The 27,321-nt window shown below is 36.2% G+C and overlaps 2 protein-coding genes and 1 pseudogene across 6 annotated transcripts; 2 read left to right on the plus strand and 1 right to left on the minus strand.

Moving 5' to 3' along the window:
- Positions 1 to 988: 988 nt before the first annotated feature.
- Positions 989 to 5,344, plus strand: LOC104449386 (phosphatidylinositol transfer protein 3). 2 transcript variants are annotated; one of them, XM_010063516.3, is made up of 6 exons: positions 989 to 1,240; positions 2,920 to 3,064; positions 3,175 to 3,357; positions 3,720 to 3,818; positions 4,195 to 4,437; positions 4,738 to 5,344. In XM_010063516.3, the coding sequence occupies exons 2-6, from the start codon at positions 2,990 to 2,992 to the stop codon at positions 5,152 to 5,154; spliced, it is 1,017 nt and encodes a 338-aa protein (XP_010061818.1). In that variant the 5' UTR covers positions 989 to 1,240; positions 2,920 to 2,989; the 3' UTR covers positions 5,155 to 5,344. The 2 variants fall into 2 exon arrangements, with proteins under 2 accessions (XP_010061818.1, XP_010061819.1); XM_010063517.3 differs by having other exon boundaries at positions 2,923 to 3,064.
- An 865-nt stretch (positions 5,345 to 6,209) lies between these two features.
- On the minus strand, positions 6,210 to 10,822 carry LOC104449387 (2,3-bisphosphoglycerate-dependent phosphoglycerate mutase 2). 4 transcript variants are annotated; one of them, XM_010063521.3, is made up of 9 exons: positions 10,654 to 10,820; positions 9,624 to 9,904; positions 8,965 to 9,188; positions 8,466 to 8,584; positions 8,225 to 8,381; positions 7,950 to 8,051; positions 7,732 to 7,851; positions 6,583 to 6,645; positions 6,210 to 6,485 (listed from the first exon to the last, which is right to left on the minus strand). In XM_010063521.3, exons 1-8 carry the CDS (start codon positions 10,662 to 10,664, stop codon positions 6,601 to 6,603), a joined length of 1,059 nt encoding a protein of 352 aa, XP_010061823.2. In that variant the 5' UTR covers positions 10,665 to 10,820; the 3' UTR covers positions 6,210 to 6,485; positions 6,583 to 6,600. The 4 variants fall into 4 exon arrangements, with proteins under 4 accessions (XP_010061823.2, XP_010061825.2, XP_010061820.2 ...); XM_010063523.3 differs by lacking the exons at positions 6,210 to 6,485; positions 6,583 to 6,645 and adding an exon at positions 6,652 to 6,946 and having other exon boundaries at positions 9,624 to 9,835; positions 10,654 to 10,822; XM_010063518.3 differs by lacking the exons at positions 6,210 to 6,485; positions 6,583 to 6,645 and adding an exon at positions 6,652 to 6,946 and having other exon boundaries at positions 10,654 to 10,822.
- Positions 10,823 to 22,447: 11,625 nt separating this feature from the next.
- Positions 22,448 to 23,184, plus strand: LOC120294441 (annotated as a pseudogene).
- The last annotated feature ends 4,137 nt before the right edge of the window (positions 23,185 to 27,321 follow it).

Genomic DNA, 27,321 nt, shown 5'->3' on the forward strand with positions numbered 1-27,321 from the left:
CTCTCTAAATCCATTTTAGAGTTTCCTCAAATTCACTATGACAATCTAAATATTATAAAAGACTCGTTGAATCATGGAGCCCTGTTCTCCAATACAAACTCAAGCCATCTTGACTTCATGTCTTACAACAACTATACACACTCCTAATATAATATTAAAATATGTCCAAGCCTGGATTAGATTGGGTCATTACATGTATAGACTTTTTAATTGCTTTATGAGTGCGACCCAATCTCCTATAATCGCCTTTGTAAGTGACCAAAAATTATTCAATTTAAGAGGGAAGGCCGAGCCCATAAGGCCAAATTAATATACTAATGTTGCATTGATGTTAAAAAAAATTAAAATTGATCATAATTTGAGATATATATGACATGACCATATCAATTCGAGGTAACTATATAGCATATATATATATATCAATTTAAAATTTTTCGTACATGTTATGAAAGGTTTTCTTGACGTCAATGCGACCATCAAACATGTTCTTTGGCGCACTCCGCTCCGCTTTTCCCTCCTCCGAAGATTGGAAAAAAATGTGCGTTCAGAGAAATATTAAAGCTGGTGGGCCGGTGGGTTAGGTGAGCAGGGGTGGGGCATGTTCCCAATGAGATCTGCCTTTGCGCTAATCTAACAAAAGGTGTTCAGACAGGGGTAGTTAAAAAGCAATAGGGCTATAGCTTCCCCTTTCCAAGTGGGAAAGAACCTCTTTGTTTCTTTCTTGTCCAAAACAGGAGCAAGAACCATCAAATCCATTCGAAAAAACATCAACCTGAAACATAGAATTTCTTCCGACGGTTTTTTTTTTTTTTAAATTCACAAAAAATGAATAATTTCAAATGAATAATTTCAAATACGCTTTCTTAATAATGATAGCTCACTGTGATAATTCAGTGACAAAAAAAATGGGCAAGACTTTTTTTTTTTTTTTTTTATTTTTTGTGACGTTTCCGTGTGGACAAGGAAAGACGCACGAGCCAATTTCGTAGCTCTCAATCCTCCCTCGCGGAGATCCGCGTAATATTCCGTCGCGCAAGCAATCAAAAAGCTCACTCCCTCCACGGCTCCTCTTCCTCCCTCCTGCTTTCTTCCTCGACCTGTACTTGTCACGGAGTTTCCTCCTCTCTTGCTCGAGGTTTGACCATCGTTTCCCTCTGTTTCTCGGGCAGCTCCGTGCGGGTCTCCTGAAGCGTCGGTCTCTCCGGAACATTCGTGGCTCGTGTTTCTTGGTTCGTTCCAGGTTGGACTCTCACGTTTGCTCGTCATTTTACACCGTGGAGTACCCATTTTTTTTAATTTATTTTTTCTTGAATTTTCGGTTGGATAAATCTTGGGGAGATCTGAGCAGGAATTTCTCGGTTTATTCGGTGTTATTATCGTCTAATAAGATCCCGAGGAAGTTGGGAGCTGAATTTCTTGATTTTTTTTTTCTCGAGTGTCGTGATTCGTGTTGCCGGTCGTCCGACCGTTATTTTCGTTGTGGATGGTCCGGATCCATTCGGGTCCTGCGAATCGAATTTTCCTGTTAAAAGAGATAACTGGGTCTCTATCGCATTGAATTTTCCTGTGCTGTATTTATTGCCGATCGGTCCTTCATGTCGAAAGTAACTACGGTGGGACGAAGAACATTTGTATTTTTGTTTTTTTTCTTTTTCCAGTGAAAAGAAGAAGATAAGGGTTTGGTGTTCAAATGGATATGCCATCCGAATCCAACTTTCGTGGAACAGAGAATTTTCGGGGTTTGCTTTCGTGCGATTGGTTTTAAAAAAAACACTTAATGGCTGCAGTTCACGTTTCTGAGTCCAATGTTCTTGATTTGTAAAGACATTGCTTCACTGAAATGTGGGTATTATATTACCGTCCTGTTGGATTTGGACCATGTAATTCCAGAGATGGCCTCCTCTTCTCTGGTCTGGAACTTATCCTAGACAAAGTGGCATACTTTTTGGCCCCTGAAAAGCTGGTTATCAAGAGAGTTATCGTGACAAAAGTAGAACTCAGCTGGTGCAGTAAGGTTGCTTGACTATAACCCGAGGTCACGAGTCTTAATCCGGGAACAAATCTTTTGGCAATGTTAGGCTAAGTTTAAGTGTGATCCCCTCCTCAAACCCTGAAATATGAGAGCTGCACTACAGAGTCCTACTTTGTGACTTTGTAACCTAATTAGCTGTGTGCAGGTCGTATCCTTGAAAAGCTTGAGTGACTCGATCAAGAACATTAGAAGTAATGTGACTAAATGAAATAAGGCTAGAGTTGCATGATTGCAACAGAAATTTACCCGTCAAGGTTGTTTTGTTTGCCGTTTTCATGATAGTAGACATATATGTAGCCTACAAGCTTGATGAGGTTAGTTTTGCTCTCAAGTTGCTATGTACATGGCACATCAGCCTTTTGAAGTACTACATTCCAAGAAGCGAGTTACTTTGGGTTGATTTATTTGTTCATCTCTAGGGCAATTTGGGGACATTACAGATTGACAGTTGCCAATGTTTAACATTATATATGTGAAAATTGGTAAAAAGAGAAAATCGATGAAATAATCTAAATCAATGAAATAATCTGAAGGTTTTGTTAGTTGCCATATTTTCTTGTTAGTTAACAGTCTTGTGCAAATGACCTGGTGAATATCTTTCCTATGATTTTGGACAAACTGTAGTTTACATTCTCAAATTTCCGTCTCCTCCCTACCCCCCAGACACTCAATCTAGCATGTTAACTTACTTGGATTGCACATTCTTTCTCGTTTCTTGGATAAGTAACACTAATTTGATGGCAGATTTTCTTGAAAGTTCCTTCGAGTATGTATTTCTAGCTTGAGTTTTGAACAGGGATGTACTGCTTCAGTTTGTTGATTCTTAAAGTAGACATTATCACTTAATTTCCATTTTAGCAATACTAATAATATGAAAATGCCAACAGCAGTAGTAGAGACAATTCCTTTGGCTGTGAAGGTTCAACAGCTGAATCTGGTAGCGACTTCTTTGAAGCAATGAGCTCTGAGTCTAAGAAATCCTCTTCAAATGGAAATGAGAAACTTTTAACATCAGAAGAGCAGCAGGCAAAGGTATGTGGAATATAGTGCCTGAGTTGGACTGTGCCTTACTACCGATGGGTATGCAAATATCCTGTCATGGGTGCAGACTTTTTCTACTTATGATGCTTCCTGTTTTGTAGATTAATGAGTTGAGGAGATTGATTGGGACGGCAGCATTGCCAGAAAAGTTATCGATTTATTGTTCGGATGCATCGCTTGCTAGACACTTAAGGGCTCGGAATTGGAATGTGAAGAAAGCAACTAAGATGCTTAAAGATACCTTGAAGTGGAGATCAGAAAATAAGCCTGAAGAAATTCGTTGGGTATGTTGTATTGCATTGAGTTTCCAATTCATCCTCCAAATTATGTATTTCAATGCCTCTTTTCCGATAGGTGGTAGTTTTTAATCGGTCTTTAGTTTTTCAAACTTCCTCTGGATTCAATTGAGACCAATTATTAAAGGACTAGCTTGAATAGCCAATCAGGCCTGTACTTTGCTTTTGTTTAAATGTAATTAGGAATAGAATATTATCTTTGACCAAACTGCTTAATTTATGTATGTTCTTTTTATTTTGTTTCACTTAACTGAGTAATAATTGAATGTTCTCTGCCGAGCCAGTTGGGCAGAATTTGTTTTATCTATATATTTCCGAGCCTTTTTGACGCAGTTCAATGTATCAAGCAGGAAGACATTGCTCATGAGGCTGAGACTGGGAAAATCTACAGATCGAATTATGTAGACAAACATGGCAGGACAGTTCTGGTCATGAGGCCTAGTCACCAGGTTCCATCATTCTTCTTCCTTTGAGGGTTGTAGTGACGTATGAATTGATTTTTCACCCAGAAATGGAAATCGTGCAGGAGATATTAGTCCGTGAACAAATCAATCTCTTTATGGAAGTAAATGGATTTTTGACAAGTTCTCATGCAATGTATCTTGGGAAATTCCCGTTATGAGGAAAGATTATTTCATAATTCATATGTTGGAGTTGATCTTTTCAATGAAACTGCACACTGTATGCAAAAGTTAATTTCCTTGCAGATGCTTGTGTGGCTTAAGGTAGAGTGAACTTGAATTGTGCATGCAATCTAACGAGAAGGCAACCTCGTTTATTGGAACATGATGCCAATTGTTTGCTTTGACTTGGTTTTAAATGCAGAACTCGAAGTCAACAAAAGGACAAATTAAGTACTTGGTTTATTGCATGGAAAATGCTATTTTGAATCTGCCGTCCAACCAAGAGCAGATGGTCTGGCTGATAGATTTCCAGGGTTTCAATATGTCACATATATCAGTGAAGGTGACAAAGGAGACGGCCCATGTATTACAGGATCAATACCCAGAACGTCTTGGTGTTGCCATCCTATATAACCCTCCTAAATTCTTTGAACCATTCTTTTCGGTATGACTCTCTCTCTCTCCGTCCTCTCCCTATTGTCTTCTTTTATGGTGCTTTCACCTCAACACTTTTACACTATATCATTAGTAATATCACATACAATACCCTTTTTGAAAAAGCAGAGAAAATGGATTAGAACTGCCTGCATGAACAGCATTTGTCACACTCTTTTACTTTTTCATTTACATAAACTAAGCTAATGGGAAATTGCGGTTGCTGACTAGTTTTCCATGTAATATATTATGATGGATACGGTCATTCTTAACAAGTCGGTTGCTGCAACAATATATTGTGTTACTGCAGGTGGTGAAACCCTTCCTTGAGCCCAAAACTTACAATAAGGTAAAGTTTGTCTACTCAGATGACCTCAACTCGAAGAAAATAATGGAGGATCTGTTTGATATGGATCGGCTTGAATCCGCATTTGGTGGCAATGATGCTAATGGTTTTGACATTGGTAAGTATGCCGAGAGGATGAGAGAAGACGACAAGAGGATGCCGTTGGCTTGGACAAGAGGGAGCATTCCGTTGGCAACCCAAGCAGCAGCCATAACCGTTTCTGCTTCTTTAGATTCCATTACTTTATCAGATTCTGATCCCTCAGACAATGAGAAGGCAGAAGATATAATGGGTGGAGTAGAGTCGGAGATAGTGACGCCCATCGATGCCGTGGCGTCAACAAATATAGGTGATAACTGCAGCACGAGCGTGCACTCTTAAAAGAGAACGTGTGCAAGCTTTGATGTCATTCTAACCTAGACATGTAAGTGCAGATTTTGCACTTTGACCATTTCGGGATTCTAGTTAGAGCTTGAACTGGTCTTCTGTCAATTATTTAATTAATGAAGTTGCCTTGTGGCATCAAGTGACTTTCTAATATGGAGTTTCAGGTCGTGTTCCCTGGTGCTTTTATTATCTTCTTATTCTAGCAGCAATTCATTTTATTGTAGTATGTCGTTGCAAATCCATTACAAGGGTTCAAGAATCTGGTTCCTGGAAAGAAAGCTTCTCTTCCTTTCGGTGTAGATCATTTTTCTTTGTTGTGCAAAGCATCCAAAGTAGTTTCCATTTTTCAAATCTAAGCTGTTGTCGATATTGTTAAAGGCCAATGTTGCATTGTCACTGAAATAACTATGGGTACCTACAAAATTTTCCTGGGTATCAGTTGGTGAATTTGATTGCCATTTGCCCTGGTCAACCCAGCATCTTATCGATGGCTCGAATCTGGTCTCATTGATGGTCTTCACGCTGTAGATATTTGTTCAAAACACGTGTGCATACGTATATTTCCATATATGGATAAATGAAGAACATCCTGTGGGTTAAAAGTGATTTAAATTTGCCACAAGCATCAAATCGCCAGTTTTTCTACGCCATATTACCGCGTGCAGGATTAATTAGGACAATCATGTCCTGTTAAAGCGCTCTGATTTTTGGTCATCAGCACATCACCTGCCTCCGGTCTATTCCTATTTTATATCTGTATTCAGCTCCTTCGCTTGCTATCCTAAACTTTATCCATGACATATACCTATACGGTTATACCCAAGGCAGCCGAATACAGTGGTTGGGCGTTTTTCTCTTTGAAATGGATCAGCTATCATTTGGTGGTAAGGTTGTTGCACTTTGACATGATTAACCTGCTCTTTGGACATTATTTTCTTCGGACCATATAAGATGTTTTCTGTGTAAGATCATTTCACATGCCAAGCACATCCTCAGATGTGGCATTCGGGAAGAAAACTTGCCACGTCCATCCGTTATGTGTAAGAAGGTGAACAGAAGGCCAAATGGAACATCCAAAGTGCAGAGTCTCTTCTTTTCCCCTTTTTCCTTCCAAAAGATATTGCACAAGTTACGTCAGTCACTCCACCAAAGAATTTAACTATTACAATCCTGAAGACATTGCAAAATATTTTAAGCAAAGAAAAATGGGAATCATATTCTGAGTTAAAGATAGAGGTATGTGTAACTTTTCTACTCTTCGAACTTCAATAATACTATGGCAGGCCAATACTGTCTTCGTTTACAATGCAACTCAGATGCAGCCTCTGCATATAACCAGAACAGGGAGAAACTAGTGCTCAGAGCCATGTACTAGCATATTAAGAAGCTAAAAGCAAGGAAAAAAAAATCTCAGAGTAATACCTTCCAACTGCCTGGATGCTAATGTGACATCTCATCCAATTTCTGCCTGTACTGAGCCAATTTCTGTAGCAAAATTCACGACAATGAGTACTAGAGTTACTGCTCTACATCATTATAATAGGCTGGCAACAAAGCTCATCCACATTTCAACATATTTTTGCAAGAACAGTTGGACACCGGAACATTAGAACAACGTATCATGGTAATAAGCAGGTCCAGAATTGCAGGGAGGAGGGTGAAGGGGTATTTTAATCTTCTGCAACACTAACAATTTCCCCAGTATTCAAATTATCACCAAGGGTGGGATTCTCATAGTCAATGAAGAATGAAGATGAACAAGAACAAGGCTGGTGCATTTAATTGCCTGACCAAAAGAGAGACAAGGTTTAATGAGTTAAGTGAGTAGAAATGTATAAGCTCTAGAATAAAGCTATTGGATCAGAAAAACAAATTGCATGGACAGCAGAAACTGCTCCAAAACTATTTTAACTCTTTTTTTAAATATATACATTCTTTGTGAATGATTGGGAAAGCAATTCTTAGCAGTAACCATTTTCATCTGTGGTATACAAAGTAAACTTGAGTGTGAAACAACTGAAGAATTTTTTTTTTTTTCAAACGTTTACGCCTAAGTTCAACACAAAATTCAGCAAAGATCAATAATCTCAAGATGTAGTCACCATTCAACTAAGAAACTCACTTTCAAAAAATTGGTTTGTAAAGCAAATTTCCCCACAGCACATTCTCCAACCATAACATTTCTGTACTGAAGAACATCAAAGGGTCTAGGAGGCGAGTTCTTCAGAACAGTTCTCAAAGAAGATTTTACATAATCACCTGGCCTCTTTCATGACCTCTCAAATATTACTTTCCCCCAACCCTGTCTTGTTTAAACTGCATGATTTCCGTATTGTAAATGTTATAATTTCTAAAAGGGGCTGACACGAGGAGGATGAAAACCAATTGTTCATCTGAAATTTTCTTCCAAAATCTAGAGCTCAGACTATTGTCTATTGCTTAAGCACAATGTAAGGCAAGAAACGGGGAAAAAATCAACCAATACCAAGATTAAATAGTTGCATTCAGTCTATAGCCCTGGAAAATAAGCACAATCAGAATTATAGAGTGAGACTCTCAGCAGCAGCGTACCCCAGTATAAGCATAGACACCAGCTTCAGTAGGTCCCACAGGACTACCTCTCCTTACAAATCTTCCCTCTTTGAAAATGTATAATAGCGGAACTCCAGTTGATAGCTCCAAACTTATAACCTGCTTAGAGAGAAAATTTTACTTCTGATGCAAATCAGTATGAATACGAAAGATTTGCAGGAGCAATTATATTCCCCAAAAATAAAACGGCCCTTCACCTCTTGAGTAGTTAATTTGTCCAGATACATGATGATGGATCTCAGTGAATTGCCATGGGCTGCAATCATCACATTTTTTCCATTGAAAAGTTGAGGTTCAATCTGCAAGACCCAGTATCAACAGTAACAGGTTAATTAATGACATGGATAAGGCCTTGTAAGATTTAGAAGGTTGATTGTCAGACCAGTTATCATGTCATTATCCTCCACCCCCCCCCAACCCAAAAAAAAAAAAAAAAAAAAAAAAAAAAAAATCCAGGAAAGTTATTAAACACCTCATCACAGAAATACGTGACAGCTCTTTGAGCGCACATTGCCAAGCTCTCCCCATTAGGTGGGGGAATATCATAACTTCGCCGCCACTCATGAACTTGTTCCTTCCCATATCTCTCGACTGTTTCCTGTTTATTTAGACCTTGCAACTCACCATACCTACAACATTTAGGGTTTCCGCACATAAGTATTAAATGAAGATGCAAAAACAGAAGAAAGATCAGAGAGGGCAGGGATCTATACATTCTTTCATTCAATTGCCAAGCTGTTACAACTGGAATGGATTGCTTTTTGGTCTCTTCACTGAAAATACGACCCCATGTCCTCGCCCTCTCATTCTCATCATGCAATATGATTGGCACCTAGATGCAAGCTATAAATAGATTAAAACAAAGAAGAAAATTCTCCACAGCACTAGAGTGAAACCCATTTTCTAGAACTACAACTTCAAACTTAACATAGGCTGAGTCTAAAATTGCAGAGGACCACAACTTTTGAATGTCGCTTCAGGGTTTCTAAATCATGGAAGACGATGCTTATGAAACTGAACTAAAATATCCTAAACTATGCACCTAGCCTACCAAAATCCTAGCTGGATCTGCATGTATAAGACAACCAATAGCCTAAACTACTCGAGTATGTAATAATCATCCCTAAGAGTTCGACAGTTGACAGATGGAAAATGTACGACTATTTATTCATCTTGACTGGTCTGCATGGCACGAGAGGGCTATGCTTGTACCTTCTGTTGGCGGTGCTCAGTCATGGCAAGCATTGCAGTCATCTGTGCACGGATTAATGATGATGTATATATCATGTCAACAGGAATGTTGCTAATCCTTTTACCCGCTTGAATCGCCTCTTCCACACCCTTCTTGGTAAGTGGCACATCAACACTACCAGTAAATAGGTTCTTTTCATTCCATAGAGATTCCCCATGTCGAATTAGGATCAATGATGCTTCATCTGACATGACAGAGAAGACATAATCATAAGATTTCATTCTAAAAAGCTGTACAATTTTGAAGTCATTTGAGGGCACATAGCTTTGTTAAGGATTACTTATGTTTTGGAAAGAATAATACTAGAAACGGGAAAACCGGTTCACAAAATTGGTTTACAGAGTAGTGTGGCTGCGTTCTGTTGGGATCTTGAATCTGGCCCACTTGTTTAAATACCCGTAAAAGTTTATCACATCCCTTTGCAAATCATTTCTGTACACCGGCCTTTGTATCTTTAGCAGCTAGCATTACTCGTCGAACAGGTCTATGCATTTGGCATAAAGTGGGTTAAAAGATTTTTCTAAGCATAATTAAGCAAACAGAATATACTTGTGCAGTCTTTAATTGTTAACTCCAAGCATTATATGTGAGTAATGTGTCAGAGAGTGAATGTACATACTTGATTTTTTTAATGAGTCACTCAAGTCGTTCCTTGAAGGTGTAGAAATTGGATCAGAAACCGATGTTTGAGAAGCTGAAGCTATGACGGCACTGAGTTTATTTCCGCTAGATCGGCAAAGACTTCTTTCCAACCTGCCAATCTTGACCTTGAAAACTTCCGAAGATAATCTCACTGAGCTGCGCCTCAAATCTGGACAAAAGCTGGGTCTGCTACTTACATAACAAGAAGAAGAAGAAGAAGAAGGTCCAAGAGATGGATTACAAACAGCAGCATCCATTCTGGAGTTACAGGATGAACCACATACCCATTAGAACTTAGAAGACATTAAAACCGACACAGGCATCTCCTAAAGCAGACATCTTCTAACATTAGTCAAGCATATGTAAAAGATCCCACTTGTAAGATCTAACAATAGGATGGATGTGCTTCATCAAAAGGAAATTCGGTAAACAAAAGACAAAATAGAATAAACAAAGTCCTGGCAATGTCCATCAAAGACGACTATGCTGAAATCATTCTGAACTTCATGCATTCACTGGAAATACTCATCGTCATATCAAAAGAGGCATCCGCAGAAGCACCCAATGAATTCAAGAAACCTTGAAAAAAGTACAGCAAAAAACTTTAAGCCTGTATAAGTACAAGCCAAGAAAATAAACTCACACGAAGATTCATACACAGAGACAATCAAAGTCCGATCCCACCGATAATTTTCAACAGAATCAAACGGAACTCAGCACAGATCGTTCAGGTACGACGACAAAACGAGGAGAGCGAGTCCTAAGATGATGCGGCCGAATATGATTCCTTTTTCTGCTTTCATTCTTATTTATTTTCTCCTTATTGCACGCACAAGGGACCATTCAACGACATGCCCGCCGACATAAATAAAACAAGCGATCAACAATTCACCGCCGAACCAACTAGAAAAACGATCACGAAGTACAGAGAACCAATCAGGCGAGAACCCAAAAGAAAGAAAGGGACAAGAAGAAGAAAAAGACAATCAACCCGGAAAACGAGTTACGATGCAATCATTTGGGAGGGTATCGTTTGCAGTTCTCGTCGTCTTCCGCGTCTCCTGAAAACGAACAGCTGATGCCCTGCGACGTACCGAGATCGACCTCCTGACAAGGCTAGGCACTCTGTCTCTGTCTCTGTCTCTCCCGGGATGGTGGACTTTCGTATAGCGGACAAGAAAAGTATAACAGCGGCGAGCTGTTGCTATTTGACTCCTGACAGTTTCCCTTTTTCAGCGTTAGTCCTCCAAGTCATGTGATATATGCAATTGGGTACCTAGATCTCTCAATTTATGTAATTGGGTATTCCAACTTGCGTGACAATGTGTTAGCCATGTCTCGATTTGGTGACACTTTCGATAGAAACGTTTGGGAAAATGAAATTAAGACTTTTGTGAAGTAAAAAAGCGATCTGATTTTTTGGAATTGCCTTAAGAAAGAATAAGTCAATGAAAGTTCTCTGAATTTGGAAAAATGAATTTAACTGCTCGCAAAATGAGAATGATCTAACTTAGTATAACGAATAATGATAATGCACTTGAGTGAATAAGAAAAAAAATGCACTTTTAATTTGTTACATTGGAAAAATTGCAATGGGTATCCTAAATCTTATCAGGTTGAAACAGGCAGGAATAGAGAATTTTAGCCCTAAAATTGCAAAATTGCTCATTTTAGCTTTTAAGGTTCGATTTTCATGTACTCATGATTTTGGTCCAGTGTTTTTCTATATAATCACTCAATTAAGTCAATAGAGAATCCATAAATTGCATAAATGGAGTTTAATTTGCTTAATTGGATCAAATTTGGACAATTTCTCCTCAAGTTGTACAAATTTTCTAGAGGACCAAATTGCATAAACTTTGAACCCACAAGGACCATACAGGTTGAAACAAGCAAGAATCAGCTGGAACCGGTCAAGAATCGATCTAACTAGTCCAATCAGCTACCGATAGGGTAGGTTGGTTTAGCCCTTTGTTGGTTGGTTTTGGACCTTTGGCAACTGGCTCTGAGCTCCTCACCTTGTCAATTTTACCCTCGTGCCCTTTTTGACAATTTTAACTCATGAATTTTGGAAATTTATGATTTAGCCCCTAATTAAGCCCTTAAGTGCAATTCTTATTTTAAATCCAAATTTTCACGAATCAGACCCATTTGATTGATCATATGACATGCCTTAAGCATGATTAGTCCTTTAAAAACTTAATTAGGCTAATAAATCAAGTTTTTGATCCTCGGATTAAACCAACGGACAAGATCGGTCGATTTAGGACTAGTCTAAAATGCTTTTCCCTCCAAAGTTTCAATGGGGGCTCATTTGTGCAGAAACTTTATCTCACTAAAATTGAAATTCTTTCTCATTTCTCTCTTTTCTCGCCTCTATCTCCTCTTTCCCTTTCTCCCTCTCTTGCTCACTCACGTCCCTCACCGTCGCACTGATTACCGCAAGCCAGCATCCCCGCCAACGGCCGTTCATCCTCATCGACAATCCCTAGCCTCTCTCTGTCCTTGTCAAAGCCATGGCAGGTCAGGCGGTGGCCTAGATTTCCCCATTCCTTTCCTCTTCGCCGCAACATTGAAGGACGCTAGTTGGACCGGCTTAAGCTCAGGCCGATTCCTCCTATTGATCGGCATCGTCCAGTGATCAGTGGAGCTTTCGAGCATCGCCAGTCAGTTGCCAAGGAGATCCCCGACCTAGCTATGGTCGAGGATAGGTAAATTCGCTGTCAAAGAGGCTTCGGCAACTGTTCTTCTCACCAACGTTGAAGACCAGTCCAGTTTTCGAACTAGTTTTGTTCCTGACCCAAATCGGCGCCATCGGTGACTTTGGGAGCCATTGATCACTTCCAATCAGTCATAGAGAGAGTCCCAACCTCGTCATGGTCGGAGATTAGTTGATCGACTGTTGGATCTCCAGCTCGATTTCCACCGACAATCTAAGATCGATCCTAACCAGACCAGTTCTGCTTGCAAGCCAAACCAGTGGTCTAGCTGCCCGTAGGTGGTCCTCAAGTGATCTGATCTACTCATCGAAGATCCATTTGGGTTTTGGTAATGGTTACTTTGTCCAATTGCGTCAAAAATCAAAGAAAACGCAACAAAGGTAAAAGTCTTAAACTCAAATCCGATGAAGCAAGATCAGTGTATCTGACTGAGACTAGGATTCACGATTAGATCTATGAAATATGTTTAGATTTGAAAATTATGTGATCGATTGATGATTTGCTAAGATTGAAGATTGCTTGAAGATTGATTGAGGATGATTTTATGGTTGATTAAGTATTATAGATGTGAATCTGTAATTTTCTTATGTCTACACCTAGGTCATTGTTTGGCCTAAAGAAAGGCACTGGATAAGCTTGTTTGATCTTGATGTCTTCTAGACCTAGAAAATTTGTTCCGAGACCTTTGATGTAATAGGTCGCACGCCAAAAATGAATATCATTTGACCCTTAAAAACACATTTAAAGTTGCTTGATTCTGTAGTATTTTAGGTTCGTTTTTGGTTCCGTTCTTGTTTCGCATTCTATCTTTGCTATTTTTGTGCTCATTTATGTGGTTGATTTTTGAGAGAAAATTCCTTTCATGAGATTTGTTCCAAATTGTCTCTAGTACAACATACTTTTTTTCGGGATTTTTCAGAAAAGCTTTAGTAGATCAAAACTACCTAGATATGAGCCGAGGTCAATTTGTCCTACACCAATCCGAGATGCATTTTGGTGAACACGAGCATATAGATGAGTTCGGTTTGGCCATAGGATCTTCATGAAAATTGAAATACATATCGTGTGCATTCCAACAATGTATGATTCACATGATTTCATTGTTATTTGGTATGTCCATTGCATGTTTAAATTCATGCAGGTTTTGTTGCAATTAGGATATTTAGTAACACGTATATGTTTTTACCATTATCTCAATGGAAAATGCTTGCCATTATGCATTTTGTATGCTAAATTTTTTCATTAGATTTTTGCACGTCCCTAGGTGATCAAAATCAAGCATGTTAAGTTATATTGAGGTTATATTAATACTTTATCATGGGTGCACTTCATCATGCTCATTTGGAGACCAAATAGCGTATTAATGCCTTCTTGACTATTAAAATGTGTATTACAAGTTTTGTGTGCATATGTGACTTGACATGATTGAGTGTTATTTGATATGTGAACACTAATGCCTCAATTAGGCTAGTTGCACTTTGAAATAATCAAGTATGTCGATTTAGTTTTAAGTCATCTTGCATCGTGATTGACTTGTGTGATTCTTTCGCATGTTGACTTAAGATTAGATGTTTACCCTAATCATTTGTCGCATCCAATTCTTTATCGTGTGCGAATCTCATGCCATTGCTACCTTGCATAAGTGGTTTTAGGACTTATTAATGCATATTTGTGTTTTGGTTTGTTAATAACTTATGCACACAATTTTACAAATCTCAATTTTAGAGCATCGAATTGATCTAGATTGAACCTGAACTCTTCGAGGAAGTCGCAGGGTACGCTTAGATCTTTCTATTTTTTTTTTTGTTGCTAAACTAGCCTAGAATTCGGACCTAGGAGTAAATTCGGAACCCTGTTTTCACCTTTGTTTAGGCAGACTCTTGCTATTTTTGTATAAATTTTTCAGTAGAGATTCTTGGGTCAGACTCTTAACAAAGTTTGATTGTCACCCTTTAATCTTCACTGTGGTGAAATTTCATGATTTTTAGACTTCATTTGGTAGGGTAAATCTTAGTTTCAATGACTTGATGTTCTATTGTTTTGTCAATTGCCTGATGCAACGATGTGTATTGTCATATTTTTATAAAATCATGCTTAGTTTTTCTAAAGAAGCTTTCTTCATAAAAGTTGTTCCATATCATATTACACAAGCTACGTAATTTTCTCAACGGTAGATCATCAATGGGTGCCATTTAATTTTGTTGATTCGAGATGCTTTATTTGAAATATTCTATTATAGGCCTTTGCTTATCTAGATCTTTTAGGATAGTGTGTGTGCATGGTATATCATGGCATCTTCATGAAATTTCATGGTTTTCATTGTCAACATGTTTTTAATAAATAAATTGACCTTGCGATCATGATTTTCTCAATATCGATCGGAAATACTTGTCTTTACACAATGAAATGTTTTTGGTATATGTGATGTTTCCAATGTCTAATATTAGAATCTTTCAAATCCTTGATTTGAATCTGGAAAGGTTGAGGTTTGGACCGTATTTAAAATGTTTGTGATATTCATGAGTGCATTTATGTGAGCCCCATACTAGCCTTGACAACTAAATGCATTCTATAGTCAATATATTCCTTTGTCTAAATGTTTTCAAATCTTTTAAACTTTTGATTTGGCATTGTGGTTGTCATGGTTTGGACTGTATTTAAAATGTTTGCAACGTCCATAAGTGTATTTATGCGAGCTTTAGACTAGTCTTAGTAATTAAATGTGTTCCATAACCGAGATGACCTTTGTTTCAAAATTTTGTTCCCCTTTTCTCAACATTTCAAACTCATCTTTCAAGCATCACATGTACTACGCATGCATAAAATCATCTTATTTAATAGAAATACTTGTATGTGTGATTGGCGCATGATCATTAAATAAGTGACTTGCCAATGGTTTACTCAATTGATTAATTGGCTGAGAAATAAGGCTCAATGGCCTGCCTTTGTGTTTAATTCATGCCAATGTATGTGGATTTTAGATGTGTGTTAGCTATGATGCTTGATGTGGAGGGAAAATCTTGGAAATTTGTTTAGAACATTCTTTCTAGGGACTTATAAGAATTATTGGCCATTCCAGAACACAAATGGTTAATACTGACTATAGGTCATAAAATGACTTAAGTAGATGTCTAAAGGGTCCTACGCATGAATTGCAAAAGTCGATCCTGAGGCCCTATTTGTATCCCTGGTTGTGATTGATTATTCATGTGCTTTTGATTGTTTTGATGTGTATCAGTGTTTCTTTCTATTATATGTACGTAGCTTAGGTTTAGGGTAGGATTAGATTAGGACCCTAGATATGGAGTTGATTGAAAAATGGTGGAAGGTCGATGTCCATTTTGATCATATTTTTATACTATTCAAACCTAACATATGTTTCGGGTTTCTTCATTTTTATAAACACCCAATGAGTTGCGGGTTCTTTCATTTTCTTTCATTCTCTTTCTTTTTATTTCTTTTAATTTTTAGGACTGTATGATAGATTTACGACTTAACTTGGTTGTTTACTTATCGCCTTGTACTTTAAATTCAATTACATGCTTTCTTTTATCTTTCTTGAAATAGAATAGCACGGAATGACCATTTACACATGATCACTTAGTTTAGCTTAAACAATTTTGAAAGTAAAAAGAAATGCATGGACATCTTAGGTAATATGACATACTGTTAGGTACCAGAATGATGCTAATAGAAATATTTGTGTAACCCAAGTCCCGGAACCTAAATATCTAGTTGCGTAGAAATCGAATGACAACTCCTGATCCTTAATTGGATTTTCTAGCTGACCCTAAAAAATGAAGCTAATGGCGACTCTTGTCTTATTTTTTTAGATTATCTCAAACTACTAGATCGTTTAATAAACCCATCGTGAGGGGTAAGAACCTTAGGAAAAGGTTCACAATCATAATTTAGCTATTCAAACTGGTGATGTTAAAAGATGAAGTAATGTCATCTTTAGTAGATGTACATCTTGAGAGAGTTATTATAGTTGTCAAAATACCCCTGAACTCACCTTTACATCCGGTTTCTTTCAACCTTAAAATCATCAATCAAGATGTATCACGGCGTCGAGATAGAGTCACGACATCTTTCGCTGTCACGTGAGATATGAGTTTGTGAGAGCTTGCGACCGTGTGTGAGGGAACTTACAAATTGTTTGTCCCGAAATGTGAGGTGATGATGCATTTGTGGATGCAAACCATAAGAAAACTCTCATGGTCAAGTACTCCTAAATCCGCCCTTTTCCCTCTCCTTCATATAAGGCGAAGGCAAGAATTGGGTTGCGACAACTGTTCGCAAATCATGTAGAATTGATTCGGACTCCCTAATTAGGGCTAAAAATGAGAATCTACATTTTGGCATGCTCAATCTTGAAATTGATTGAATGAGTGAATGTGTAATGATAACTAGATGAAATGTTGTAAAAGGAACCAAGCTTAATTATGACTAGAATGAAACTAATTTTATTTTTGACCGATTTTGAATCTAAAATCGAAAAAATCAGAAAACAATGTTCTTAATTGATTTTCGCCAAATTTTCGATACTAAAGTCAACTTGGAATTGGAATGAAGAGATTTGTGGATTTTTATATTTTTCCAAAATTTTGGTCAAATGTTTGACAAAAAGTCAACAATTTAGTTGACTTTTCCTAAAATGTTAATTTTTTGGTCAAATTTGTGAAGTTTTTGAAAACTAATGTGACTCAATTGCCATTACGAGCAAAAGAGATCTTTTTAAGAAAAAAATTAAGCATTGATTCGATGATAAAAAATTAACTCAAAACTGTTTAACTTTTTGGATTTTTGATAAAAATAAGTAAGAAATTGCTCAACAATGATAAGACAAAAGAACGAAAAGAAAGATGACACTTTTTGATTCGAGAAATGGGCTTGATTGTGATCGGAAACCTTAATATCGAATGTTTTACTTTTATCGATGTATTGGCTAAAAATCAAATGTCAACAATTTATTGTATTTTTGCCAATTCAGTCTTAAACCTTTCAACTTTACTGATTGAATCATAAACCTTTTCAATTTTTGCTAATTGAGTCCTAAATATTCTCACTTCTAATTGAGTCCATCCGGTGAATTTTGGCTGGAATTCATTTACATGGATGCCAACCTGCTCAACGTGGTATGACCAAGTGTTGATGTGAACAAATTTCATTTTAAATAATTTTTTATGTTTTTAATTTCTTTTTTCTTTTTTTTTTTTCCTTTGGTTGATTGCCCAGCCTTTGGCGATTGCCCGAGGGCCAAGACTAGGAAGGGTCAACCTTGTTGGCCTCAAGCGAGGTCACCCTCGGAGAGATTTGGTGAGGGGCGACCTTGCTAGTCTTGGGTGAGGCCGGCGAAGGTCAACCTCTCTGAAGGCTAGCGAGGGCCACCTCACTGGCCATGAGGGAGGCTCGTCCTCACCTGATCTAGTGAGGGCAAGCCTTCCTAGAGGCCAGTGAGGTCACCCCTCGCTAGATACTAGCGAGTTGACCTCACTTGAGGCTTGCGAGGTCAACCCTCGTTGGTTGTGGCTTTTGGCCAATCGTTGGAGGCCGAGTGACTCGCCAAAAGAACAAAAGGAAAAAAAAAAAAAGAAAAAAGATATAAAAAAATTAAAAGAATTCAAAAAAATATTTAAAAAATTAATAAATTTTGTTAGCGTCGCCTAGTTATATCACTTAGGACTGGTAGTATCCATGTTAGTGAATTCTAGCCAAAATTGACTGGATATGCTCAATTTGCAAAAAGTTGAAAGGTTTAGGATTCAATTGAAGATTTATGATTAAATTGACAAAAATGTAATAGGTTTATGATTTTTTGGACAATTTTCTCAATTATATTGACAAAATGTCAAAATTTTTAGGATTAAATTTGACAAATCATCAAAAATTTTATGACTATAAAGTTTATAATTGAATTAATTGTTATACAATAGGTTTTGGACATTTCAGACAATGATTTCCGTGTCATCATCTCAAAAGAGTAACATTAGTAATTTATCATTCTTGAGAGAATTATATACAAAACTTATTCGAAATGTATATGAATGATCAAACTTGAATTTTCTCATTGGTCCTTCAATTAGCAATCCTCAATTAATGCTCCTTTTAAAAACCATTGTTTAATCTAATTAATCATTGAAAAATATTCTCATTTTCATCAATAATTTTTGTCGAAATACTTTCGCAAACAGTGAAATTATTTTTCATTAATTCATTTTGTCAAGAGTACAACTATTATTTTTAGAAAAATATTTTCCAAACCATTCATTTTACGTGAAACAAATAGAGGCTAATATAAAAAATAATGCATACATAAGTGCAAAGAACTTTTTCCCCATTCAATAGTGTATTAGACCGGTTGTGTATTGTGTAAAACGGTCTTTATATACCATTGGTGTTTTCTATACTTACTCTCAAAATAAACATGTATCAAGAAACATTTTACACTTCTCACATTAGCAATTAAAAGTGTCAATTCACCTCATTGATAATAGGGGGAATCATCAAGGCTTGGTATGATCCGGTATCACTTAAATACGTATTTATGATATGCTTTATATATATAAATATAATCTCTCTCCATCTATTGATTTAAGTCTTTTTAGGTTACACATTCTAATAAGTTGAATCAGTTGAATTATACAATCGTGTCTTCTAATTGCGGTTTTGTTGATGTAGAAATGATATGATCCTCTTCCTTCGTCTCACTTGCGTGCAAGCATGCGATTGTTTCATGTATTGGGAACTCAGAGAGGAGTAATTTACAATCCACAAACTTTTGTATCTTTAATAGAAAAATCTAACTAACTCTACCTTAAACCTTGTAAAAGTTTTCAGGGAAATCCATGTATGTGACTTAGATCGATCACTCTGGTTCATTGTTTATAATCGTACAATGACACAAATAACAGTATCAATTAATCCACAACATCTTACGAATTTTTAGTATCTAAATATCTCTCATCCACGTTATTTGACTTATAATGTGAATGATTGTGGAATCTTTATAGATGTTATCTTTTTCAGATATTGCAGAGTAATTTATCAAATTCTTTCTGTGCACACAAAGTTGTTACTCTTTTTAAAATTACACAAGTTTCTTTTGGAAAATTCATAGCACACCATATTGAAGACGTTAAATTATTCATAAATATTTAGATTTGAGTTTATAAATTAATTTTAGCTTTTGAAAAAGTTTATCCTGATATTATTGCTAACTCTAGAAAATAAGTTAAAGATATCATTCAAATTTTACCAAAAGTATTCGTTATATTATTCATAAATATTTAGATTTGAGTTTATAAATTAATTGTAGCTTTCTAAAAAGTTTATCCTGATATTATTGCTAACTCTAGAGAATAGGTGAAGGATATCATTCAAAGTTTACCAAAAGTATGTGTCACATTGATAGCTAGGAAATGCATGTGATGCTCGTGTTGGATTAACATTGGCTTTTACTATATTGTCACGGTCTAAAAAGATACAAACGACCATGATTGATCCATGAATGATCGACCCTCAACCTATCTCCCGAAATACTAGAGTTTTTCTCGAGTGTTCTAGAATACTCATGGGGCAGGCGATACAGTAATTGTATATGGTTGTAATAAATGTGGGTAGGTGGTTGCTGGGGAGATATTATCTTTATCGTTAGATCTAGAGGAGATCTACTGCTACGGTTACCCTTGTACTTATATATAAGGGCCTTCTCCCCTTCATTTGTTTTTCATTCACAAGTGAAATATATTATAGAGCTTCTCTCTAGAGTCTGTGACTTAGGAAGAAATTCCTAAGACTACACGGGCTAGGGAATGTTAAATCGATTGACCTGTGATAATATATTGGGTGATTAATTCATTATATAATTATTTATCATCTAATTTGGACAACATCACCTATTGGCTATTATTTCATTGAATAATCATTAGCGAATTCGGTGAATGTACAGTTTTGGATTTGCTTTGAATTGCAATAAAAAAAAAATACTAAATATAGGCTTATCTATTACCCCTGACAAATTCGAATTTCAAATCAATTTAACTGACATGTTTCGATTATCTTTAGCATTATTTTGATTTTAGTTTATTATGATCTTTAACGGATTTTGATTTTCAAATTTTTGCATAGCTATTGCTATTATCTCAAACATAATTTGATTTACAAATATCAACTGATGATTTATCATCACTAACTAACTGATCAGATGGCCTACAATTTTTTTGACTCTCTTTCCATATTTTTTTCCTTATCTTAGTTACTATATTCTAGCAGCATGTCTTTGCATTACATGGCTTTATGTCCACATCACCATAACTGATTATTAGCATACATAATATTATAGTAATATTGCATGTTATTTTCATAAGTGGAAGCACACTATTTTTAAAAAAAATTATAGACTATTTTTTTTAAACGGGTTTTTAGGTGTGTATTAGAGAATGTACACACTTGTTATAATATAGAAACGATTTGATATAATTTGACAGTATTATAGATCATAAATGGATTTATCTATAAATTTTAAGATTCATTACTTATGATACTCATGCTCTTTGAATAATTTGTAAATGTTGGAGATTGATATTATTTTGTAGAACGCATTTGGATGCCAATTAGAATTGACAAATCACGTTATAATTTTATATTAGAGTGATACAATATAATATTACGATGAGCAGAAGCCATAAATCCAGCTGCGCAGATTACAATCTCCTCTCCAACACTGGCTAGTCTTTCCATGGGTAAATAAGTGAAAGTGGCATGTCATTTTTTTTTTCACTCCATGGCTTTTGTAGAGAAGATGATGATGTCTTATTGACTAATAGGAGCTGAGATATGGCAGGTACATAGTATTGGAATGCGACCCTGTTGATAGGCAAGGATATACCAAGACGCTAGAGGATGCCGTCACCGATGTCCTCAAAACCGGTATATTAATGCATCCCTTAGCAATTTCATGAAAAATCTCTTGGTTAGCCTCAAATTTACACAAGTCTTGTTCATCGATAAAATTTTGCGTTGCCCTATAGCCTAACAGTATGTCAAATGCATTGAGTTAGGTGATGTCATGTGATAATCACCTAATATCTCACCTATTAGGAGAAACTATCTAAAGAAACGCACTCACCAGATGTTGATTACTGGAGAGTACCCTAAAGAAAGAGAGATCACTACATTAGGAAAATTACTTTCGTTATAATCCTTTCAAATTATCCGTAAGATTAAATGTTCTTTTTTACGCGGCATTTGTATGCCATAAAAGATTTCATTAAATTAGAAACAAGATTAAATCGTTAATCAACTATAAAAAATGGTTAATCCTTTAATCTTGGTCGATGGAAATGAAAATAAGAGTTGAGGATATGAATGGGACACCACAAGCGGATGAGAGTTGGCTTGGGCCATCTAAATTTTCAGATTGGTCCATCATCTCTTATCCTCAAGAGTCAATGCCTTGGCCTTTTATGTAGCCGTTTCTTCACCATGTTCCGGGGAATCTGTCCCAAGTAGTCGCATGTAATTCTTTTTATTCTTTTTCTTTTTGGTGTGAACCACAAACTTTTTGTGACGTATATTTCTTTTAATTTTTTAATAATTTTTTTAGATTTTTTTCCTCTCTCCTCCTCTAGTTGGTGGCAGCAATCGGCGATTGGTGGCAGTGATTGGCAGCCAGCAATTGATGACGGCAAACGGATAGAAGAAGAAAAGGAAAAAAGAAAAAGAAAAAAAAGACTTATTTCATAAATTGTTCCTGAGAATAAGAAGTTACTTTTTTCAAGTTTTTTGTTCTAAATCTATTCCTCGGCTACATTTCTACTCCGAACAGTAGAAAAATTAATTGACACTACCAAACGGATTTCTACTTTTTTATTTATTTATTTTGAGGAACAAAAGAGTAAAGGAACAGAAAAATTGGAACGTCATCAGACCCTACACTATAGACTAGTCACCTCACAATTTCTCAATTAGTGGTAATACGAAGAAGATCACCGAGCATGCTTTCTGTTTGGGACGAAAGAATCGTGACACGCGAAATGCGTGAAGTTAATATCGTTGAATGGCACTGAAACCTATAGGCATGGATGTCAATTGTGGAGATTACTTGGAGACACATAGTGAATCCGTTGTCGAGCAAAACAAAGTGTCGGTATTTGAGATAGACAGAGCGCTTCACAACCTCTTCTCGATAAGAATGAGGCTATGACTCTTCAATGGCGACCCCAAGAAACAACCTTTTGGCTACCTTTCCATGACATAGGCTTGGATCAGTCTACTCCCAAAAGCATCAAGATTTGGCTCTCGACGCTGCTCGAAGCGGCATTGTGCTTCTGAAGAAGCAAGAAAAGCGTCTGTCTCTTCAGAGATCGGAGTCCATGTAGCTTGCTGTAATAGGCCCCAATACCAACAATGCGTTGATGCTGCTTTGCCATTACGTGGGACCACCGCGCAAGTCGGGTTGTGACGATGTAGCATGTTGGTCGCCATCGATTGCCCAGGCCGTGGAAGTAGCAAAAGCAGCATATCACGTGGTGCTGATCATGGGTTTAGATCAAACTCAAGAGAGGGAGTCAATCGTGTGGATTTGGTCCTCCCGGCAGTCATCAGGAGCTCATCACGGCTGTCACCCAAGCTGCAAAGAAGCCGGTCATTTTGGTGATTCTTTGTGGAGGTCCTGTTGACATTAGACTTGCCAGAGATGATCAAAACATCAGAAACATCTTGTGGGCGGGATATCCTGGTAAGGCTGGCGGGATGGCGTTGTCAGAAATCATCTTTGGTGAACATAATCCCGGTAAATGCCTCATCGTCATATAAAAGGAGCACCTGCGGAAGCACTCAATGAATTCAAGAAACGCTGAAAGAAAGGTTAAAAACTTCAAGCCCGTGTAAGTACAAACCAAGAAAGTAAACTCACACAGAACCTAGAATCGGGACGGTCCATTTGAAGATTCTTAGACAGAACAATCAATGTCTGGTCCCACCGAAAATTCTGACAGAACCAAACGGAAGTCGGCACAGATCTTTAAGGTATGATGACAAAACGAGGAGAGAGCGAGTCCTAAGATGAAGCGGCCGAATACCATTCCTTTCCTACTTTCATCTGTTTTTATCCTTATTGTATGCACAAGAAATCATTCAACGACATGCCAGCCAACATAAACAACACGCTATCAATAATTTTCACCGCCCCAACAAGAGAACGATCACGAAGTACAAAGAATATCAATCGCGCGAGAACCCAAAAGAAAGAAACAAGAAGAAGAAAAACAATCAACCCAGAAAACGAGCTATGAAGCAATCATTTGGGATGGTATCGTCTGTAGCTCTCGTCGTCTTCCGCGTCTCCTAAAAGCGAACAGCCGATGCCGTGCAATGTTTTGAGATCGACCTCCTGACAAGGCTAGGCTCTCCGTCTCTCTGTCCTCCTCTTCTCTCTCCCAGGTTGGTAAGACGTTTATATGGCGGACAAGAATAATAAAACAGGGGCCAGCTGTTGCTATTTGACTCTCGACAGCTTCTTTTTTCAGCGTTTTAGTTCTCCAAGTTACGTGATATATGCAATTGGGTACTTAGATCTCTCAATTTATACAACTGGTGACCCCAACTTGCATGACAATGTGTTAGCCATGTCTCAATTTGGTAACACTTTGAATAGAAGCGTTTGGGAAAATGAATTAAAATTTTCGTGAAATGAAAGAGATTTGATTTTTAGGAATTGAGTTAAGAACGAATAAGTCATTGAAAGTTCTCTGAAATCTGGGAAAACGAAATTGACCACTCGCAAAATGAGAATGATTTACTTATTATAGAGAATAATGATAATGCGCCTTTAGTTTATTAAAATGAAAAATTACGACGGGTATCCTAAAAATTTATCAAATGAATGTGTTTGAATCTTAAAATTTTCATTTTGTGTATTTAATTTTTAAAACTTTTTCTTGTTTCTCTTTTAGTCATTTCATTAATTTTGTTGGCTTTCTTGGATGAAAATTTATGTGGCAATTCTTCATTAATTTTCCATTTTTTTGGATCATCTTCTATATCTATTTACAAATCACTATGCGTGTTATGTATTGTGCACTAGTTACAAAAACCCAACTTCCTCACTCACCCACTCCAGCCCCTAACAATAATTGGTAGCACATGAGGGAAAAAGAAAAAGTAAAAATTGAAATAAAGATAAGGTAAAGATTGGGAGTGGTGAAGCTAAAGCCCTAGAAATTGCTCTGCGCAAGAGAATTTCTCTGCAAGGTCTTTTATCGAGGGTGGGTTTGGATTTATCTATTATGCTCTAAGAATTAGAGATTGTCCCCCCAAAAAACAAAGAATATATAGTAAGAAAAGTATTTATTTGGGCCCTAAATATACATCTATGAACATACAAAATTTGCATGGTCAATCCCTTCAATATTTAGAATCTTTCCAATCAAGTCCTCCCAATTCCCCTTTTCCGATTCCAGCAAATTGAAACTGACATGTCTAGTGATGCTAGGCAAAAGTCTAATGTGGAAATAATCAGTGCCATTATAAAATGAGAAGTTGTTGAATATTCGATTAATCATATAATGATTTGTTGTAATTGCAATTTGGTCTCCAAAAATCCCTTTAGCATGAATTTGCCAATTGAAGAATGAAGAACTCAATAATTTTTTTTTTTTTTTTTTTTTTATGGATTTGGCAACTTGATTATATAGATAGAAAGTTCAAGAATCACATCATATTGATATATATATATATATATATATATATATATATATATATATATATATATATATATGTTCGAGGACTAAATGTGTACTTTGTGATTATAAAAACATTGTTGAACAAATTATCTTTGAAGTTCAGCGTGACCAAATCATTTTCAACTAAAATGTTAAACCAGACGCCTAAACTGATGTAAACAATACAACTACCTCTTTTAAGTCTTAATACTTGTAATTGATAAAATTAGGTTCATATGTTTGAAGGAAAATTATTTCCGAGAAATTGCAACATTATGGTGTTTGGATCGCAAAAAACTAATCGATTTATGGAAAATATTTTTGATAAACTGAAAACAACAGGTTTAGATTTGAAGGAAATCAATTTTCCTAAACCACAATATAGATGAAAATTAACTGTTTTCTTTAAGAAAGATTTTCATGAAAAACATTTTCCTTTATCATAATTTTTCCAGTGAAACAAATACACCTTCAAACTATAGAAGTCTTTCGTTAGAGCAATTCAGTTCTAAGCTTTTGCTAACCGTGCGGTTAAGTCTTTAATTTATGTGAAAATCACAATTTAAGGCTGTCTTGATTGCGCCAATGAAAGCACATCAGAGCTGATTGTATCGTGTACATAAAGTTTAGCACTTTAGCATTTTCTACTTAGTGATTCTTGCTTTGCCACTATCTTGTTAGATTGAAGCTCAAACATTATACCAAAAAGAAAACTAAGAAAAATGGATAGTTTGTTGTCATGTACATTGGTTTCTTTTATTTATTTATTTATTTATGGAATACGTGTATTTTCATTAGCTTTCCCAAAATTTCTCATTGGATTTTCGGTCGACGGGACCCTAGTGACGACTGACGGCCGTTGCCAAGATCCAAGCGAGGGCTATGATGCCCTCGCCGGTCAATAGGCGAGGTCCTATGGCCAATGAGTCACTAGGGCCTGATGATCCAATTAGTATAAAATTTAATGAAGGAAAAAAAGGAAATACAAAATAAGAAAAATTTAGAAAATTTTAAAAAATTACAAAAATTATTCACATCAAGACCTTTGGGCATGACTGGACTGTTGCATTGGTGATATTTTTCTAATATTTTTCGAAAGGATTATATTAACAAATCGTCAAAAGATTTATGATTAGATTGACAAAATTAAAAAATTTACAATTGAATTAACTGTTATATAATAGGTTTAGGACATTTTAGACAATCATTCTTGTGTAATCATCTCAAACGAGTAACATCGGTAATTTATCATCCTTGAGAGATTTATATCCGAAAACTTAATCGAAATGTATATGAATTATCAAACATGAATCTTCTCGTTGGTCCTTCAACGAGAAATCCTCAATTAATGCTCCATTTAAAAACTATCATTTAAAATAATTAATCAATGAAAAATATTTTCATTTTCATCAATAATTTATGTCTAAATACTTTCTTCATTTTTGTAAGCTACACAAATGATTGTTTTTAGAAGCATTTTTTGCAATTATTCATTTTAACAGAGCCTAAATTAAAGAATAATAGAGCATACATTAGTGTAAATAACTTTTTTCCTAATTCAATGGTGTATTAGACTGCTTGTGTATTGTGTAAAATGGTCTTTATATACTATCAATGTTTTGTATGCTTACTCTCAAAATAAGCATGTATGAAGAAACATTTTACAATTCTCACAATAGCAATTAAAAGTGTCAATTCACCTCATTGATAATAGGGGGAATCATCAAGGTTCGGTATGATTCCGTATCACTTAAATATGTAATTATGATATGCTTTATATACAAATATTCTCTCTAATAAGTTTTTTTGTTCTTTTTTTAGGTTAGACTTTCTAATAAGCTGAGTCAATTTAATTATATAATCGTATCTTCTAATTGTGAATTTATTGATGTAGAGATGATATGATCCTCTTGTGCGCAAGTATGCGATTGTATCACGTAATGGGAACTCAAAGAGGAGTAATTTACAATCCACAAACTTTTGTATCTCTAATAAAAAATCTAACCAACTCTACCTTAAACCTCGTAAAAGTATTCAGAAAAATCCATATATGTGACTTAGATCGATGACTCTGGTTTAGTGTTTATAGATCAAATTTTATATTATTCATAAATATTTAGACTTGAGTTTATAAATAAATTTTAGCTTTCTAAAAAGTTCATTCTATTATTATTGCTAACTCTAGAAGATAGGTGAAAGATATCGTTCAAAATTTATCAAAAGTATACGT

Source organism: Eucalyptus grandis, chromosome 6 (assembly GCF_016545825.1).
Source record: "Eucalyptus grandis isolate ANBG69807.140 chromosome 6, ASM1654582v1, whole genome shotgun sequence".
Taxonomy (NCBI): domain Eukaryota; kingdom Viridiplantae; phylum Streptophyta; class Magnoliopsida; order Myrtales; family Myrtaceae; genus Eucalyptus; species Eucalyptus grandis.